The sequence below is a fragment of the Magnolia sinica genome, chromosome 1 (assembly GCF_029962835.1).
Source record: "Magnolia sinica isolate HGM2019 chromosome 1, MsV1, whole genome shotgun sequence".
Lineage (NCBI taxonomy): Eukaryota > Viridiplantae > Streptophyta > Magnoliopsida > Magnoliales > Magnoliaceae > Magnolia > Magnolia sinica.
The window spans coordinates 41,131,747-41,153,538 of record NC_080573.1 but is presented as its reverse complement, the minus strand read 5'-3'; the positions used below and the strand labels follow the sequence as shown (position 1 = coordinate 41,153,538).

Here is a 21,792-nt window from a genome sequence, read left to right as displayed (position 1 = left end):
AAAAAGAGGGAGCAAGTCAATGGATCAATGAATATATAGAGTTCAACAGTGCGATAGATAGGGTTGCCTACACACGAATTAACTTCTGAGGTCGAGCAGTCTCAATTTCACTATAGGATTTGCAAATGAATGCTGGACTGGGCCACCTTGAATGGCATGAGCCGCATGCGGGGATACCCCACATGTATGGTTTTTAGGGGGATCTGGCCGAAAGACCGGCCGATGCTCAACCGACAAGAAGGACTGATAAATTAATAAAGTACAAAATTTTTCTTCAAGCTTTACCTTATTCTGATCGTTCAGAGGTTGATCATGGAGTCACTTAATGAAGTCCTTCGTTTCTTTCGAAGGTGCTGACCCGCAACGAGGCAGAGATGACTAAGTGACATATGGAATATGGCAACGACAACTACATATCGTATAGGAGATATTAGGTTGAGCCAACGACCCACTGACAACCAACATATCTACAACTACATCCCTAAGCAACAGTCAAAAGGCGGTGTGAATGCGAGATGCCAACAGAATGATCAACTGGATAGAGGCTTGGGTTGCTTCCTTCCTACTGCGTCCTTCCTTGTGTGTCGAAGATATAAAGCGAGTGCAGTAGAAAAGAACAGGGGTCAATCTATTCTATGGCAAAGCATCTAAAGAATAATTGCACACTCACACGGTCTTTGACGAGAGATAGGAGCATTCAATGGAACCAGTGAACTACACTTTTTTTTGGATGGATGTGTGGGACAGAGGGCTTGTGGTACCTGCTGCCCACCCTTCCTCCGCTTTGAGAACCGTGTGAACGGAGAGTGGGCAGAAGGGAAGGAGGTCCTCATACGGAGTCGCACACTTGAGCAGTGCGGGAGACTGGGGAATGGGTCGAGTAAACTCCCCTGGGGCCGGATAAATCACAGACGAAGTCAGCCTTTGATTTGATTGGTATTGATTTTTTCATCAGTGATTGGAAAGGAGGGCGCCTGGGTATGTTATAGAAAGGGAAGGCAGAGGTAGTACTTCGAATGGAGAAGAGAGGTAGCTTGGCAGGGAAGGAATGGGAAATCGTCAAGGATGACTTCATTTGTTGGCAAAACGAAAGGGGAGAAACCACAGCAGTGATTCTCTGAGCTGGTTTGGATTTCTATTACCTTCACCTCCCGCCCGGCCCAGAAATATAACTCAGTCCCCCTTCTGATCCATTCATTTCTACAAGTAGGGGGGATCCAGAGCTGACGCCCCCCTCCTATTCGAGGCCGGGTGGCCTCGCCCCACAAGCACCCAACCCTCCTTTTTTTTTGCTCTTCCTTCGGTTTGGCTCCACGAACGCGCCACCTAGGAGCCCTACTCATATTCAAAAGGCGCTACTTCAATTCAAGCGCAAGCCCCCCCACGCCCCCCTCAAACCCCCCCCCGTCTTAGGTTTATGGATGGATTCAGTCAGCGAAAGTCCCTCCAACTCAATCACTATCAACAACTTGTCGTGGCACTTTGGTTACCATCTTTCACTTCTGAGAGTGACTTCAACAGTTGGGGACTTAGTCGCTTGTATGATTGGGGCTTTCGCTTCTGTAACGTCTCGGAAAAATACATACAAAGACCTGAGTACCACCTCAGGCAAAAATCACTAAAGACCGAATTCTTTAGAAATTAGACGAAAAGTAATTAAGTACTAAACTAAATTAATCGGTAGATTAGCTTGAACCGCTTTTTATACGATCTGTAAGACCTAAAACTAGTAGAATCGCTAACTCTACATTACCTAAAAACCTAGGATCAATATCAAAAACCAGTTGCTCTCGGGAACGCATTGAAACTCTATATCGGACTTGGACCACTCTTTGAAAGTCCAATTACCGTGAAAATATACGGTTATGACTGCCTTACCGGGCTTGATAGCCATCTAAGAAATTAAGTCCAAATAGTGTCTGGAAATGTACAACTTGAGCCTGGAGCAAAGTGTGTGAGAAGCGCGAATATCTTTTGAAAAAAACTCAAACTTAAGTGAATTGGTCCATTCACTTGCAGGCCAAGTTTAAGATTTTAGACCGTCATATTTTGACCCAATTACACCCTTGGATCAGGAAAAATTTTCAACACATGTCAGTGCATTTGTGGCCTTGATTGAGTAACGATGACCATTGAACTGAAACTGGTCCTCCACGGTCGATCCACAAATCCAATCGGACCGAAAACTTAACCTGACATAGATCCATTGTCAGGAAACTTTCTTCGGACTGCATGCAAAAAATGGGCTTCCAGATGAGCTCCGTTGGACTGAAACAAACGACCTTTGGCTATAACCTAAGTATATCGTGGCCCTAGGGCCATTGACATCAGTTCTGGGCCTATATAAGGGCTTTAACCCACCTCTCTCTCATTCCATACGAAATTCCTAATGCCTAGGAGAGAGAAGAGAGAAAATAGAAGGAAAGAGTGAGGAGAAGAGAGAGAGAGAGACTGAGAGATCGTTGCTGGGATTCGATACCACCACTCCACGTGCCAAATCATCCTCCCCGTGTTGCTAAACCGGTGATTTCGACTCCGTTCTTGGGTAAGAAATCCTAACCCTAATCTGTTTTAGCAATCCAAATAGGTAGATTGGTGAAATAGCTAACTTATTTCATGTTATAGGTAGCCGTTGTGCCGTAGACAAAGGCGTTGTGTTCGAATTGAGTTCGATACGAGTTTACTGGCGAAAGGTGCGGACTATAAACATTTAGATTATGGTTTTCAAGGCTTTCAATGTCAGTTAATGATTTATGACTGACTTGATTGCTATCACATATGCTTAGATATATTGTTTCCGCATATTACACACACACACACACACACATATATATATATATGAACTATATTGAAAATAATGCATTCCATGTGTTTGTTTAAATGTTTGTATGAATATGAAATTATGATTTGTGCTTGCCATGATTGTTGTTTGGGAATAAATGATTGTTGTACGTGTGACAACTCCTATGTTGAAGGATTTGCTATAATATGTGTTTTAACTAATTTATTCTATGTATGTGATAGTGTAGTCTAGGTGTTTGATAAAATGCCTGAATGAGAAAATACTTGTTAAAATGTATTTAATGAGGGTGTTGAGATAGGATTCTTAATTCCCTTATCTATAGTTACAGTTTCCTTTATGTAACCTATCTTACTACTATGTGAATTATGGATGAAATGCCTATATATGATAACATGTGTACTATTTGTTTGTTGAAATGCTTAAATGATATTTATAATTAGATTGGTTGTCACATGCTGTCTTTGACTATCACATATGAATGCTATTGTTTGGAGTGGGATTGGGGCTACGATGTAGTCCAAGCAATCGGTAATGGTTTACGATCGGTGACCGAACTGTTTTAGCCACGATGGATACGTTCGATGAATCCGAGTCATATGGTGATTATCAACAGTGGTTAGGCCACAAGGAATGTGTACACACTCCATGTCGATTAATTCAACGAGCACTCGTACCAGTTGAACTTGCCAAGTAACCCGATTAGCCTAATGTATGTTTACCATGTATGGACATTACTGCTTGAATCTAAGGTACCACTTACCAATGTAAAGCCCGTTTCAACCTTGGTATCATGATCCGCTAAGACTCATGAGCCGAGCATAGTGGTATGGGACGCCGTGATCAAGTTGTCGGCCTACCTAGGGTGACGAGCCTCCCCGTAATGTCCAGTGAGCAAACCAAACTCGTGAGCCGAATACGGTGGTATGAGACACTATATTCGAGCTGTCGGCCTGCGCTAAGGTGATGAGCCTTTCCTATAGTGACCTCGAGTATAAACTAGGCCTACGCCGAGGTGACGAGCCTCCCATAGTGACCTGAACTTGCATGTCCACTGCTTTTAAATCAGGGGTGATGTTACCCTATAACTTGCTTATCGTATGTGATTAACTAGGATTAATGACCCTAGATGGATCATCGTTTGGGTAAATAATATAAAAGGAGGTATCTTAGCTTTCTGAATCTGCTGTATGAATAAGCCTAAATAAATTACTTAGTTAACACGATCATGCACCATATTGCATGTGCTTTGGCGAGGAAGCGCACGTTTAGAGAGTTTCCCATTCGCGATCGTGAGATGATGTACTTGAGGAGTGCAGGCGAGGGCATGCATCATTACAGCATATCATTCCTGCATTAACAAGAGTACTCAGGACATGATTGTTGTACTGCTTTATCATTACTGTTTAACTGAATTGATAACATGTTAACCTTTGCCTTATAGCTCCACTGAGTTGATCACTCACTCCCACTCTGGGACGGTGTTTTAAAACACCAACCAGACTCTGGTTTAGTTGCAGATGATGGCGATGCTTATGAGGCGAAGCCTAACTTTTAGGACGATGAGGAGGAGTTCTCCTATATGCAACTCTCTGGCGGGTCTCTGTAGACCTGGAGTTACGTTGATGGGATTTCAAAGATACAAATTAGTTGAACATTTTATTGTATCATTTTGTGAATTTTTGAACTATAATTGTAATTATTTAACCTGGCGACATGTTCATACTATGGGGACTTACAATCACTTATATGTTTTATATACTTATCACAGTCTTCCGCTTGCGTAATCTAATGGTCTCTGGAGTATGATATGCTGATTTGGTGTAATCTCATTCATGTTTAATACACTAATGCAGACAACATTTAATCATCATTATCTATGTTACATAAGTGATGCGTTGGAACTCGAAAGCTGAGCTTCTGCTCGACCCCCGATTTTTAAGGAGTTACAGCTTCTAAAGGCAAACCTCTTGAGTTTTTGGCTCTTTCTGTCATTAAAGTAGCCTTTCATGGGCCTTTACACCCTGTTACTTATACCTAGTGGCCCTTGGGAGGACTTATCTATGGACTTTATGATTGGTCTCCCATAAACACAGCGTGGTAGATTGTTTCTCAAAGATGACGCACTTTATCCCATATAAGAAGACCCTCGATGGGCAGACTGAAATTGTAAATCACACGTTGGGAAACCTACTTCAATGTATTTTAAGTGACAAACTGTAGCAGTGACATTTAGCCTTGTCTCAAGTAGAGTTTGCATTCAACAACATGGTGAATTGCTCGACAAAGAAGTCTCCTTTCCAGATTATTTATAGAAGAATGCCCCACCACACACTTGACTTGATCCCTTTGCCGAAGCTCCTAGACATGAGCATTGTAGCAGAATATATGGCGAACCGAATCATGGGCATTCATGTGGATGTGTAAGCCAAGTTGCATGCCTCAAACGAGAAGTATAAGGACTAGCTGACAAGCATCGACGACAAAAAGGTGTTTGATGTGCGCAATCATGTTATGGTCCATTTATGTAATGAGAGATTTTCGAACGGGACCTATAAAAAGTTGAAGAACAAGAAAATTAGACTGGTACCGATCCTTCGAAAGATCAACGACAACGCTTACGTTGTTTATTTTCCAGATGACACATAGATCTCGCGTACTTTCAACGTTGCGGACCTCACAAAGTATCATGAACTGAAGTGGGACGAGAACTCAAGGTTGAGTTCTTTTGAAGTGGAGCAAACTGATGTAGAGCAGATTGTGGACACTTTCATGGAAAAGATCAACTAGAGAAGGTCCTATCGAAAGCAGAAATGATCAGGACAGTCAAAACCTTAAAATAGTAGTATCTCGCAAACCAGAATGAGTTTTTATATGATTTTGGGGTAAGAGAAGTATTTTACTCAACCAACCCTGCTAAGTTGGCTTACCCAAGCTAGATTTGCAAGATTCCATCATATCAAAGGTGAAAAATCCATTTTAATTTTGTTTTTATTATAAATAGTAACATTTGATCCTCTGAGTTGTAGGAGTCGTGCCCAACATTAAAAAGGCTTAGAAAAATTAGGAGAATAATGTGGTTAGGCCAAATTGGATGCTTACAATTTTGGCCAAAAACCATGAAGCCTAGTAGAAATGGTGACCACCTATAAAGGGTAAGTTAACTATTTATAGTAAGTCTCGTTTTTAGGGAGTTTGAGTTAGAGTTAGTCTAAAACATCATCCTAGGTTTGAGCTCATTATTTAAAGGATTGTAAATTTTATTTTTTTTTAATTTATTAGAAATTATTTTTATTTTGTACCTCGTGATTTTAAGAAAACTCTATTAGGAATCCAAGAAACTTAGTGATTTGAAGTAGTTATCCTCGAGGAAGACTGATGCCTCAGTGCAGCCCCAAATAATATGATAATATGATGAGATTTAATTTAGACCTATGCCACTGTTTGAGAGATGGGGCATACTAAGCATGTTTGAAAGAACCTGAGTCAACTTAGTTAATCTGAATTCACATCAGACTGGACCAATCAAATCTCACCGTGCTGGGGCGAAACCGCTTCCCCTGGGATGAGATGATCTTGAGAGGACGCACTTATAGATGGAGTGGACGTGGGGCCAACACCACAGCCCTACACACGTACTTCTACGATAAGTTTGATTTAAAAACGTTATCATGGATTTGGGTGTATAAGGAGAGAAAAAAGAAGGGGCAAGGGTCCACGTGACGTCTGCTTCAAATCCAATCTGTGCATCATAGAACCCAAATCAGGCCGTTTTGGGTGGGCTACACAATAGGAATGATATCAAATCATGCTTATAATTAACCTCTAGGTTCCAGGTAGTTTAGCCCACTTAAGTTTTGAAATGGCCTGACGATTGGTTTCCATTCATCCTGATGGAGTGTCTAATGAATGTCTTAGATAACATATAGACAATATGGTGGACCCTATAAACCTCCAAAAACACTATTGATTGGGGTATAGACAACATGGTGATCTGTATTGTGTGGTCCACCATTCGGACTGTTTTTGGCCCCATTGCCTAACATCTGAGCGTGCCCCCAGTGAATGGTTGGATATGATGAACATATCGTGTGGCCCTACAATAGCCACTGAAACCAAGTGAGCGCACCTCCCTCTCTCCACGCGGGACATGCATTTTGCCCATATTCCCCTCTTAAATATATGAGTTGTGTCATTTAGGCCAGGTTCAGTCAATCGAGCCTGACCCAATTAGTTGGTTGGATCGGACTTGGGTTCAAGGAGTTTTAAGTGGGTTGGATCCTTTGACAAGGTAATGGGTCGCGTGATGGGATCTGGTCAGAATTCTTGTACCGTTTAGTAACTAAACCATTGGTTTGGACTGACCCGACCCAACCCCAACCATTGACGTGCCCTCTCACAATTGCATCGAAGACCAGTCAACTTCAACCAGCTATTATGTCTCGGAGGATATTCAATATAGGGTAAGGCCAGTAATCCAGACCGTTGCTTTGGCGATCGACATACCCTATATCATTGTGGCTGTCACTATTTAATCAAAAGCTTGAACACACAGTCAAAGAACGGCTTATATTGAAAGGAAGATGAAGAGTTAAATGATTAAAGGAATTAGATTATCTAATTTAAAAGTTTTCTATTACTGGCATTAACTATCAATGATGAGGCCCATCACATAAAAAGTTTGGATCGTTTAAAAATGGATGCACATGTGGTCCCAAGCAGCATCTGCTTCTATGTGTATGACATTTGAACGGTGAGGATGACCATATAGAAAAATCAATCTCGTTTCTAATCACGTGGGCAACCTCCATATGAAAAGAATTGACCAGTTAAAATATATCCCTACTATCCATATCCAATATCGGAAGCGGATTGGATAGTGAGTAACTCACTCACTACCCTTAACGTACGAAGTAAACTCTGTGAGGTCAATCATGATTTATATATTTTATCCGCTCTGCTCATCCTTTCTCTCGGATAATTTTAGGGCTTGAACCTAAAAATGTTTATATAAAATGTTCAAATGGACCACACCACACGAAACAGTTGAATTGAACACATACTGTTGAAAATTTCTTGGGAGCCACAGAAGTTTTGGATCAAGCTTATATTTGTGTTTTCCATTCATCCATGTCTTTATAATCTTATGAACAGGTTGGATGACAAATAAACATTACTGTGGGGCCTAGCAAGGTTTCAACGGTGGAAATCATTATTCCCACTGTTTTTTTGTGGTATGATCCACTTGATCTTTGAATATGCTTCAATATTGAGCTCAAACGCTTAAATTAAATGGAAAAACAGATGGACGGCGTGGATAAATCACATACATTCAAGCTCAAACCCTTAAATTAAATGGAAAAACGGATTGACTGCGTGGATAAATCACACACATTCAAGGTGGGTCCAACTGGGTTTACTCAGTACCCAATCCCATTTCTCCAATGTCACGCAAGTTTGACAGCGACCTGATGACTACAACAGTATGTCCACTTCACAATAGAAATCTTACGATTCACTGCTCAGATTTCTCACACGCTTGCTGTGAATCTACCTGACTAGAGCTGTAACTACAGTCATAGACACGAAGATGCGCATGGAATAGGCCCGGCTCATTTAAAAATTTCTCCCAATCTACCCTAGATTGCAAGGAAATAAGCTGAAATAACAAATCATAATGGAAATGTGTGCCACAACATTCTCATGGTTGTCCTCACCTTTTTAAGTATCATATATCTCTGGTACATGTCCCTTTAATTTCTCTAGCTATCTTATAATTAAAATCAGTTAATTAGGTACTGCGTTGTTCACTTTCTTCCATGTCAACCCATATTGCCTTGTATCGTTCATGAACATATAGCAGTTTTGGATGAGAATTTGAATATTTATGGTCAGCATGCTCTTTTTCCTGAACAACTGTAGTCAACAGTTGTGCCACTTAAAAAAAAAAAGAAAAGAAAAAAAAGAAGGGATTTCAGCGGCTACAACAAAGCTCTATCCTATTGTGGTCCCATGCGGAGACTTTTGTTGCTTGATGCCCAAGCCAACCCAATGAAGCTTCTAGAGGATTGCCGGTTGCTTAATGGTTAAGCTAACCCGCTGAAGCTTCTAGAAGATTGGTGAGTGAACTGGAGCTTGGCTATCTAACACTAGCTTGCCAGACGAGCCAGCTAGGTCTAGTCGAGACGAGAAAATAATAAAATATGAATGAGTTTCCTGCAATATAATGCAATCCTGTATTGCCGAAATAGGGCACGTGGCAGCTTTAGCTGTTATATCAGTTTAATTTAAATAGTTCAAATAACTTATTCAATGGGTGACAGCATGGCACAGTTGTGTGCCACACAATAGTCTACAATCATTAAAATAATAAAAGAAAAATGAAAGAAAGGAGGAAAAGGAGATGGAGCTATTGGATGGGACTCTACCATTATGGGGCCTTTCATACAGATTCGACACGTAAACAAGGTGGGTCCCACCCATTGTGGGCCCATGCAAATGAAAGAAAGCAAGGTAAAAGGAAGAGTTTGTTCACTCTTGCACTCAAACTTCCTCTCAAGATCTTTCCCTTTCCTCTTTAATATTTCTCAAATCTCTCTAATTTCTTCTCTTTCCTCTTTAATCTTTTTCAACTTTTCTCTGATCTTTTCTCAGTCTTTTATCTCTTTTTTTCTCTCTCACTTGTTAGTAAAAATATAAAAATGAGAGAGGCTTGGTGGGGCTTTAGAGAGGGAAATAGAAAAAGAACATGGGTAGCATGGACAAGGGCATGAACTTGTTTGACTAGTACGGAGAGAGAGGGGGTGTGATTGATGGGTTGATTGATGGATGGATGGATTGATTGATTGGACTGCCTGGGTATTTGTGCAAGTGGGACCCCCTCTATGAGTGCATTGTACCATCCACCTCGGATTGGGCCAAAACTAAAACTTTCAATCTGAGTGTCGTAATGGGGCGTGCCACATGGCATTGGAATTGCAGTGCCGGCACAGTCGCCAATGTATAAGTTTCGGATAATTATGATACTAAAATATGGTTACGTTCGAAGCTCGCCAATCCGGTACGTCCGAGACAAACCGACACTGAACACTAAGCTTACGTTCAGCCTCTCAAGGTTATAGGTCTTGCAACTCTGCCCTCCTAACAAATAATTTCACCCTCAAAATTTGCACAAGAAATCTAAGCCAATTAAAACGAACCAAAGAAGGGAATTACATCACTAAATAACAACGTAACATACAAATACAATCATACATAAAAAAAGATGGAAATAACTCGAAGGGTCCAATGAATCTAGGGAAAAGCTTCCCTTTGACTCTAAAACAAACCAAACCCTTCATGGGTGAGACCATAAGATACACACAATCTCCAATTAAAAAATTCAAGGGACGACGCTGATGATCCCTAAAAGTCTTTTGGCAACTCTGGACTGTGTGCATTCGCTGCTTAATGATATCGATAGCCTCTGATGTTCTCTACACAAGCTCGGGGCCTAGGAGACGGTGCTTTCTAACTTCAGTCCAACAACTCAGTAACCTGCAAGGTCTGCTATACAATGCCTCGAAAGGAGTCATATCGATAGCCGTCCGGTAGCTGTTATTATACACAAACTCAGCCAAACGCATGTGCTCATCCCTAGTACCTGAGAAATCTAGAAAGCAAGCTCGGGGAATGTCGTCAAGGATTTAGTTGACCCTTTCTATCTGTTTGTCAGTCTATGGATGATAAACGGTACTGAACTTTAAGGCAGGCCTCATCGCTTTCTGAAAACTCCTCCAGAATTGCAATGTGAATCTCGGTTCTCGATCAGAAATTATCGAAATTAGGACAACATACAGTCTCACAATCTCCTTAATGAACAACTCTACAAACCGGTCCAATGGCCAAGTCACACGTATTGAAAGAAAATGTGCCGACTTTGTCAGATGATTCACGACAACCTAGATGGCATCACGATCGCATTGAATCCTCGACAAGCCCATAATAAATTTTGTGGTCACGTGCTCCCACTTCAATGACAAGACACTCAATAACTACAGGGGACTTGAAGGTTTTCGATGATGGGCCTTGACACGCAGGCAGGTATTGCATTCTGACAAAAAATTGTCATTCTAACGCTTCATTCCAACCCATAAATATTGCATCCTCATATCATGGTACATCTTGGTGGAGCCCAGGTGGATAGTGACCTCGATCGGTATGCCTCAATTAAAAGATCATTGCACAACTTTGAAATATCTTAGACAAACAACCGGACTCTAAAACGAAGTCCGCCATCTGACCTAATCTACTAGCATGTCTGACCATTTGACACGGTTTTTACTGGGTAATCCTATAACGCCTGATCTTCCTATTGAGCCTCAATCATCGTAGAAGACTGGATGCTCACTCAAACTCATATTATGCTATATCCCCGAGCATCCTTTACTCATGGACCATTATATGCGCCACCAGGCCTCCTAGCTGGTGGCTAAGGGCATCCGCTACCATGTTAGCCTTACCGAGGTGATGCAGAAGATCAAAATCATAGTACTTCAGGATCTCCATCCAATGCCTCTACCTCATATGCAACTCTAATTGAGAGAAGAGATACTTCAGGCTTGAAAAGAGCTCAAACCTAACCTCATATAGGTAGTGCCTATACACCTTAAGTATGAAGACAATGACTGATAACTCTAAATCATACGCAGGGTAGTTCTGCTCAAGGACCTTGAGCTGGCGAGATGCGAAGGCTACAGGTTTGTCGTGCAATATCAAGACAACACCCAACCCTATAAGTGAGGCATCCGTAAAAACTATGAACCCCTCACTCTCGAAGGGAAGAGTGAGGACCGGTACAGATGTTAAATGATTCTTAAGCTCTGCGAATGCTTGCTCACATGCATTAGGGCCTGTTTTGGAGCGTGGATTTAGAACCCCCTAAATTCTAAACCCCCTGGATTTGAAATCCTCCTGGTGTGTTTGGCACCATGAATTGTGAATCAACTTTAATCCAAAAGTAGCTATGCATGGTATATTTGTAGGGGTTTCAATTTAATTACTAAATTAACTTTAATATCTCTAATTAGTGAGATACGTAATTTTTGACACAATGGTTATAATAAGCCCGCTGAAATATATGCTTTGCCCAAAAATGATGAAATTCCAAGTCTCAAATGGGCCATAGCACAAGATCATGTCTGAGTCACTCATTAACAATTTTTAATCGTTGATTTACATGGACAATGTTTGGATGGTGTTGATTTACATGGACAATGTTTGGACGGTGTTGATCATCATTAGTGGGCCATGTGCCCAATAGAATGAGATATTATAGTGACACACGTGTTACACTTGCAACAATTGAAATAATTTTAGGTTTAATCCAAGCTCTCATCGTGGATTTCAAACCCCTTATTTGGGGGGATTTGAAACCCCTTAGATTAAAAACCCCTGGTTACTTTATGCTGCTAAATAACCAGGGGATTTGAAACCCCTTCGAATCCATGGTGCCAAAAACGACCTCTTACTCTAAACAAACTAACCACCATTCCGAGTCAAACTGGTCAGTGGGGCTACAATACTGGAGAAGCCCTCGATGAAATGACGATAATAACCCACTAACCCCAGGAAACTACAGATCTTGGATGCGTCCATGAGCTGTTTCCATTGACGCACTATATCAATCTTTAAAGGATTGAATACCACCTCCTGCCTCATCACCACATGATCGAGGAACTTCACATTCTCTTGCCAAAATTCACACTTCTCCAGCTTTTCACAGAGTTGGTTAACGCCCCGATTTTCGAAACTCGAGTATACTACTCGTTTTTAAAAAACTCGAGTGTTAGACTATAAAATTTCAATCTAAATTTAAACCACTTTATCATTAATCAGAGTTAGCAACAAACGTAGGCGGAGTAAACCATGCATTGTATAAAAATATTCCAAACACCATAAGAATCCAAATGTAGTGCCTATACAGGACTTATACAATCCCAAACAACAACGTTTCATTAAATAAAAACAGAAATATATCATCTAGTGATGGAGCTTAATATTGGTCACAGGGACCTCGTCTAGCTCCTCAGCTACTTGATCTCCTCTAGCAACCCAGTGAAAACATCGGCTTGCTCTACACTTGTATCAACTGATGTGGTTTGATAGCATCAATGGCTATCGCATTGAAAAATACTATAACATCCCGAATTTTCGTGGCCCGAGTACATACTCGTGCCTGAAAATTTCGGGTGTTAATAATGTAAAAATTAGATGCTTTAAAATCGCACGTTATTTTATTTTTATTTTTTAAAAGATAAATCACATCTAGTTACATTCACAAAGATAACCATTCATGGGAATAAAATCGACTGCATTTATTATTTCATTAGAATAAAAAGTGTATAAATAATTCTTTAATGCCCTCTCAATGGGAGCTTATTACATTATCAAAGTTTACAGCAGAATATAAATAAAACAATTCATGGTGTTGTCCTTCTTCTTTTCTTTTCGAAAGAATCTTCCATAGAATGATTATCGATTGTATCATCAACATGTAATTCACCTGCAATATATGTATGGTTAGAGAGGGTCAATGCCCTATTCATAGTAATGGTTATCCTTTAAGATTAACAATAATTCAAGAGATTTATAGGAATAATGTGAGGGTTCTGAGACGTCTCGTACTCTAACACTACAGTGGTATCAGTATACGCAACCAATATATATATATATATATATATATATATATATATATATATATATATATATATGTATGAATGCGTGCTTAGCAAAGTGTGTGCGGTCCATCATACGTAGTGATCATCACAATGTGAAATATAATTTATAAAAAATTTGGCTCACCCCGTATTCTCACACTACGAAGATTCGTCGGCGTGTCCAACGTTAACGTGGATTTATGTGAACATCTCAAGGTGACACAACAACGTGATTGAGGGATTTATGTGATATGATGTATTCATAGAGTGACTATGTGCAACATTCAATCCTGAGAAGTGAGGTAACATGCATGAGGATTTATTTACATCGATTGTGCACCACTCACCAACCCATGAGATTACATGCCGACCAAGAGGGCCACTACACGAAACGTATTATGTCCACTATATATATGAACCACTATATGTGAGGCATATAACACATCACTTGCATTAATAGAGAAATAAATTTAACCATGAGGGTTTTGGAATTCCAAGACACATGCCTAAGCCATAAAGGGAGGTAGTACAAGGCTAACCTAATAAAGGAGAAAGGTAGCATTAAACTATCTCAATAAAAGAGAAGAGTAGTAAATAGGCTAACTCAACAAGAATAAATGGAGAGGAGCAAAAGGCCAACTTAATATAGAGTGGAAGAAAATGTCTCTCTTAAAATTGGCAAAGGGCAAGGCTTGTATCCATCACCCCACATAAATTCATAAAAATCGTGCATAATTAAAATCATACATTAACCATAACTCTCAAAATGATAAATAATTGATAATGGTAAACCAATTAATTGCATGAAAAAATACAGCAATATGAAAGTATGTAAAAATAAGATAAATCATATCAACTCAACTTAGTGTAAGCTTTAAAGGAATCCCTCACCTTAGCCTTAAATCTAAACCCTGGGTAGATTTCGATGTAGGAAAGTTTCTAAATGATTCATGACATCGCTTGAATAAGAGGGAGACATCACACGTGTGGAGGAGGAGGATGCTGGGCGACTAGGCTTACTTTTTCTCTTTCTCTCTCTTTCTGTTTCTGTTTCTCTTTCCTTTCTCTTTATCCTTCTCTTTCTCTTTCTCTTTCTTCGACGTCGGATCATGGACGTATGAGAGGAGAAGGGGACACACTCCTTCTTTTATAAATGAGTGGGCGTGTGAGAGGAGGTATGTTTCACATTCCACTTGTATTGGGTTTCTCCAATTAAACCTTTTCTAGCGATCTTTCTTTAAATCTAATTCATCCAGTGTATTGGGGTTGTGGAATATGGCTAGGGTATATGAATTTCTTGGTGATCCGAAATTTAGATTGGCCTATCTTGAAAATTCTCCTAACGGGTGCCAAAACGAACTCGTTCTCAATTAACAGTCTACACTTAATGATTAGATCATAGTTTTGGGAGAAATGTGTAGTCAGAATAGGCAAATAGTTGGATAAAATTTAGTGGTTGATCGATTATGGATAAAGCTTAAATCTAAAATTTCACCTTCCGTACCAAAAGCAAGGAACTGACTTCAACATTCAACTATGTAGGATCATATATCATAGTCTAAATTTTGTATAACCTCATAGTCATATGAGACCGAAGTGTGGTCCAAATTTGAGTTGCGATGGATGACAGGAAGTGGTTAAATCGAAAGATCAAGGTTTATAAAGAGTTGGTATGCCTCGAAAGAATAACTTCGCGCCTAAGGAAAAGTCTACCAAAGTGGGGTCTTCATATTTCACACTTGGTCCATATTATGGGCAATCTAAGTCATTTATATGAAGGGAAATATCCTACTACAACTACCCATGAGGTTTCTTCACTCGATGGACACCAAAATCAATGGTTAAGGGGATAATTTGTCAATTGGGTCACTTTTATAATGATCTAAGGGCTGAAATTTGACACATATGGTTAATTTATGATACATAGGCATGGTATAAATATAATTTATTCAAGGGTCCAGGCTAATGTCATTTTCATAATTATTGCCGATATGAGAGTTTTGAGAAATCTAATAATTCTATATGGTTATAGGCAAGTTTTTAAGTAATTCTTACAAAAGAACTTATATCTAAATCATTATGAATAAATAATTATTCACTAAATTAATTAAGGTTATGTACATATATCAACCAACATAATGGATGGTCAAATGACATGTTAAAAATAAAAAAAAAAACTTGATGGTTAGTACTCTAATCATGTATGTAAGTGGGTGTATGACTAGTTTTGTAAATGGATGATCACAAGTGGATTTTTGGAGTGATCAAGGGGCATAACATGTATACCGTTAGATACAAGTGACTTGTTCACATGTGTAAGTTTATAAGATTGTAATTTTGATAGTAGGTTGAGTATATTCATAAGTGGTGAACAAGATGAATGGATCAAATTTTCAATTTGATATGTATACGAGTGGATGCAGATATCAAGTAGTTAGTGTACTACGATCGGATGATTGAAACTCAAAGTGGACGGTTAGATATCTTTATCTATTGGTGGATAGTTATTTGAACAGTTGGTTATGATGGACAAGTGGGAGTACTTGGACATATGATGATCTTATCTTAAAATCAATGGTCGGATGGCTTAATCTATGGATGAAGATCATTATCAATGGTTAGATTCATGTTGGAGAATAGATGTAAGGTTAGGATAGCTAAATTGGTATCGTACACATGTCCATACTAAGTTAAACTTCATGATGACACTCGAGAATTTTCAATACTCGGGTATTAAAAAGTTTAGGGTATTACAAATACCCTCTAAGATTACACACTCGTCATTCATAATTTAGGATAGATCGCAAGTCATGAGAATAGATATATTAAACAGCGCAATTCATAATCATGATCATATATTCAAAAATTAAGTCAATCAATATAATCTCATCATTAATAAAATATAAAAGCAATCACAATGCAAGTGAATGTGTCTAAATAGTCAAATAATCAATTATACAACTTTCTATTGCAATCAAAAATCATATTATACATGAACTCTGTAAGATGGCTAGAAAATCGATAAGCGAACTCCCACTCTAGCCGGAAATCACGATATAGGTGAACTTCGCAAGGTAAATAGAAAATCAACCTTTAAACCTCTACTTCACCCAGAAATCATATTATACGTGAACTCCGCAAGATGGCTAGAAAATCGATAAGAGAACTCCTGCTCCACCTGAAAATTATGGTACAATTGTACACCGCATGATGAAGACAGAATCAACATACAAACATCTACTTCACTTGTAAATCATATCATACGTGAACACCGCGATATGGTTAGAAAATCGATATGCGAACTCCTGCTCCACCCAGAAATCATAGTATGACTGAACTCCACAAGATGAAGAAAGAATCAACATACAAACTTTAGATCACCTAGAAATCATATCGTATGTGGACATCACAAGATAGCTAAAAATCGATAAGTGAACTCCTGCTCCACTCGAAAATCACAATACGACTGAATACCGCAAGATGGCTAGAAAATCAATATCCAAACCTCTACTGTACCTAAAAATTATATCATAGGTGAACACCACAAGATAGCTAGAGAATTGATAAGTGAACTTCAGCTCCACCCAGTAAACATCATACAACTAAACACTGCAAGATGAAGAGAGAATCAACATAGGAACTCCAGTGTCATTCAGAAATCGTATGAACTCTGCAAGATGGCTAGAAAATCGACAAGCGAAATTTAGCTCCACCTAGAAATCATAACGAATTCCACATAAGGACCTGAAAATCAACAAGTTATGTGAATACAACCAACAAGCCACAAAAGGGCGCCAATGTTCCATCAAAGTCACGAAAGGCAAATATGTAATCCAAGCTGCGTAAGTCAAATATGCGGTCCAAACCATGTAAGGCAATGTGAGATCAAGGTTGCATAAGCCAAATAGGGACTGCAAGATGGTGAGTCCACAATGAGTTTTATTCAATCCATCAAGAATCACAAGTAGGAACATGTAGCAAGTTTCATAACTGGAGATAACATGTGATAATCAAATTATTTATGCTTGTTAAAGTTAAAGAGATATATCAATTATAAGTTTTATGAGTCAGTTGCATAATAGGTTGGCATATTCACGTAATGAGATAAAGTATGAAATAACTTAAGAACTACTAACTGTAAGAAATTAAAGCATTATCTATGACTAGATTGATGAATTGAAGTAGGAAGCTCAAAGGGTGAGTCCTCACCTCTTGCTTCAACTAAGAACTCAAGATCTCAAGGCTTAGCTATAGAGGCTACAACTAGAGGTGTACATCGAGCTGAACCGAGTTGATCTAGCCTCATCTCGGCTCGGTCACCCGGCACACCCATTTCGAACTCAGCTGGCTCAGTGATCGAGCCAACATCTCCAGTTCGAGCTCGGCTCGGTTAGCAATCGGACCAGTTCGAGCTGAGTTCGAGCTAGTTTTGAGCTTTGAGCTTTCGAGCTGAGTTCGAGCTCAAGCTTTCGAGCCATGTTCGGATGGTGAGATGAGTAGAGAGAGGCGGAGGGCCTTTGCTGCTCAGACGGTGAGACGAGCAAGGAGAGGTGGAGGGCCTCTACTGGTCGGGTACTCGGGTTGTTGACCTTGCAGGATGGTGGGACAAGAGAGAGAGAGAGAGAGAGAGAGAGAGAGAGAGGTGAGAGGGGTGCCGGATGAGTAGAGAGAGATGAGAGAGCTAAAAGGGGCAGCCAGAGATAAGAGAGAGAGAATACCATGCTGAGAGGTGTGTCCGGGCGGGATTTTAAGACAAGCAGCTGCAGGGGCCAGGGAGAGAGGGATTAGCTGAGTAGAGAGAGGGGTGGCTGGGACTCTGGGATGAGTAAGGAGAGAGGGCGGTGTAGGTCTGGGACGAGCAAGGGCCAGGGAGAGAGGGAGCGGGGAGAGGGTTAAAGGGTCAGGCGTATTTTGAAAGGGGGGGGAGGGATTATGATTTAGGGTTTTTAATATATATATATATATATATATATATATATATATATATATATATATATATATATATACATATACATATATATATATATATATATAATTTGGCTCTCTATAGGTTAACACTTGGGTTGAACTCAGTTTTGAGTCGAGTTGAGTTGAGCTTTTTTGGGCCGAGTCGAGCAAGTTGACTGAGCTGGCTCGGTTCTTGTACACCCCTAGCTATAACACAAACATAGGAATTAGCTTTTAGAACAACTTAAAAACCCAGAATTTAATAACTCACTAAATTGATTGGATTTTACCTCAACTCAAACAAGCTTGATTCCAAACCAGCCCCGAACTCGGCAGAAATCGGCTGAGTCAACTCAGTGATGACTCGAACATAACAGCCCTGTCCAAACTCTTCTCTCTCTCTCTCTATCTTCTCTCTTCTGGCTGGAATTTTAACCAAGCCTAGACCAGGCCTAGCTCAGCCACAACTAGGAGGGATCCAAAACTTAGTTAAACACGCACCTATCTTGACGTTAAACATAGTCGAGTTAACCTAGCGGGTGGTGCAATCTGGTAGCCGCTGACTTGCACTTAGGCAGAAGTGTGGCTACACCACTCCTCGTCTCTCTCCCACTCTTCTGCTCTCATTCTCTCCACCTTCTTCTACTCTCTCTCGATAGGGGAGGAGCCCCGACTCGAACCGCGGATCGATTGAGTCAGTTGGTGCGGCAGTGACGTCTCAAACAAGCTCTCCCTGCTGCCCTAAAAGAAAGAGGGCTCTTTATAACCTCTCAGACGTCTAGACGAGTTGACGACTAACATAGGATTAGCCACACATTTTATGTTAATGGCACATTGACGCACTGTCTACGTTTAAACTTGTTCAGATTTGCTTGCATGGACACTATCAATCCTTTTTAATGACATCCCGGGGATATGGGCCACCTACTGAATGTTCCTGATCAGAAAACAGGACCCACTAAAAGGTGGAGGGTATTTCAGCCAATGGAGAAGATGACCCCACTGGTAATGGCGAAACGCTGCTGGGTGGCCAATATTTTGATCTAAGGCATCTGGATAGCTTGTATTTGATCACTGGACATTGTGAGACCCTCCAAATAAATGGCTGTTAGTGCTCTTGTGATGGGATTTGGTTTCCACTTACTGGCGGCAGCGGGTGAGAAAAGCTCAAGCAATAGCTAAGGAAGCCCTACTTTGAAGGCTGGGATTTGTTGAGGTGGAGGGCTGGGATGGTTAGGAGGAGGTTTCACGTGGATCTCTAACGTGAAAAGGAGAAAAAAAAATGAAAATTCAACCCACAACATTTTGGTCAGGTCCATTAGCCCAACACGATGAACGGTTCAGATCATCAAGGTGATCTTTGATGGTGAGCCACAGTCGAATGGAAATGGACGTTGTCCATTCGTCTTAGCAAGCAGGAGAAAATTTTCAAAAGGAAGGATAGAACCTTCCTTTGGCTCAGGTCAACCCGATTTGATTGGGGTTGGTGGTCCGATGCACCATGGTTGCGCGTGTACTATGCACATGCACTACCAAAAGTGGGGGCCATAGGACAGTTCATGCAATCTGTGCCATCCACCTACTTCCACTGGCCTTATCCAGACCTTGACTTGAGATGGGGCAGATCCTAAACTCAGGTGGGCCACACTTTAGAATCTTATCCTTTAATTGTGAATCTTCTCTGATCTGACAATAATCTATGGCCAAATCCCACAATCAACACGGTTCTCCTAACTAGTAAGCTATCGAGGGCCACTATTTACTCTAAATCAATGTCATCTTATATGTATAAGCTATGCAACATTTGCCTTTTTAGATTTTATTGAGGATTTTCATCGATTGGACGGTCAGATTGTTTATATATTTGATATTCAGGTTTCATATGGATTCCTAGTTAATTATATAGGGAACTTAAGGGCAGTTTAAGTGTTGATTAGTCAACTCGTATGTTTTTGGTGTGATTCATCCTTTATGCTATTAAGGATGCACCGAATGGTGGATGGTGAGACTTAAGATATCAGATTTGTGGTGGGTGGTTTAATTTTAGGGTGACATGATTGCTCATCTCAAGAATTTAACGGATGGATGGGTTGGTCTACGAATGAAGATCACCATTAACAATTGGATTTAGGCTAGAGTGTGGGAATGTTCGCACAAATTAGACCTGTGTTATATTAAGTTAGGTCCTCATGGTAATGCCCGAGTACTGAAAAATACAAGGTGTTACAGTTGGTGTGCACGGAGGGTTTGCAAGGTGATCTCCAAATGCTGCTCATGCTCCTCACAGGTCTTCGAATAAATCAGAATTCATTGACGAATACCACCATAAGCCGATCAAGATACCGTCGGATGAGCTCGTTCATCAGTTACATCAATACTGCGGGCGCATTAATTAGTCCAAATGACATGACCTGAAACTCAAAATGACTGTAGTGTGTCATGAATTCTATCTTCGGGATATCCTCCTCCTGGACATGAACCTGATGATAATCATACTCAGGTCTATCTTCAAAAAGAACTATGCTTCCTGCAACTAGTCCAACAAGTCATCGATCCTTGGAAGTGGATACTTATTCTTGATCATGACCTTGTTGAGTTCGTAGTAATCTACACGGAGCCTCAATGAGCCATCCTTCTTCTTCACGAAGAGTATCGACACTCCCCATAGTGAACTGCTTGGATTGATGAAGCCTAACTCGTGCAACGCATCCATCTACTTCCATAACTCCTACAACTCTAATGGTGTCATACGAAACGAGGCCTTTGAGATAGCTAGGCGTAGTACCAAGAACGAGATTAATATGGAACACAGTGTGCCGATGAGGTGGTTACCCCAAAATCTCCTGAAATACATCTGAAAAATCACAAACGACCGACAATTGGTTGATGCACGCAAGGAAATCGGCTCCTTAACGGCACAAGACATCAAGGCTGATAATAACTCACCTCTAGGCTCGACTATGAACTGAAACTGCGAGATGCCTGATATAAGGAAGGTGACTGTCTTTACAAAATAGTCCAATATGGCATGATACTCGGCCAACCAATCCATGCCCAAGATAACATTGAACTTGGTCATCGGTAAAAGAAACAAGTCGGCAAGAAAAAGATCTCTCCTATTAAGATGGGGGAAGATGAGCAAAATAAACCTAACGATATGTTCTTCCCCAAGGTTATTGACACTGACAAATCCTCATGAGCGGGCTTTAATGATAAACCAGTTGATTGACAGAAAATCTCAAATATAAAGGAATGAGATACACCAAAGTAAAATATATATATATGTGTGTGTGTGTGTGTGTTTTATATGCAGAGACAATAACGATATCCTCGACAACTCCTCCTAGT

At 40.2% G+C, this 21,792-nt stretch overlaps 1 protein-coding gene across 1 annotated transcript; it reads right to left on the bottom strand.

The window, feature by feature from the left end:
* Positions 1–286: 286 nt before the first annotated feature.
* Positions 287–21,157, bottom strand: LOC131245678 (uncharacterized). Its single transcript, XM_058245286.1, is given in 2 exon segments — positions 287–782; positions 21,015–21,157. Coding segments are annotated over 2 exon segments (639 nt in total).
* Positions 21,158–21,792: the final 635 nt, after the last annotated feature.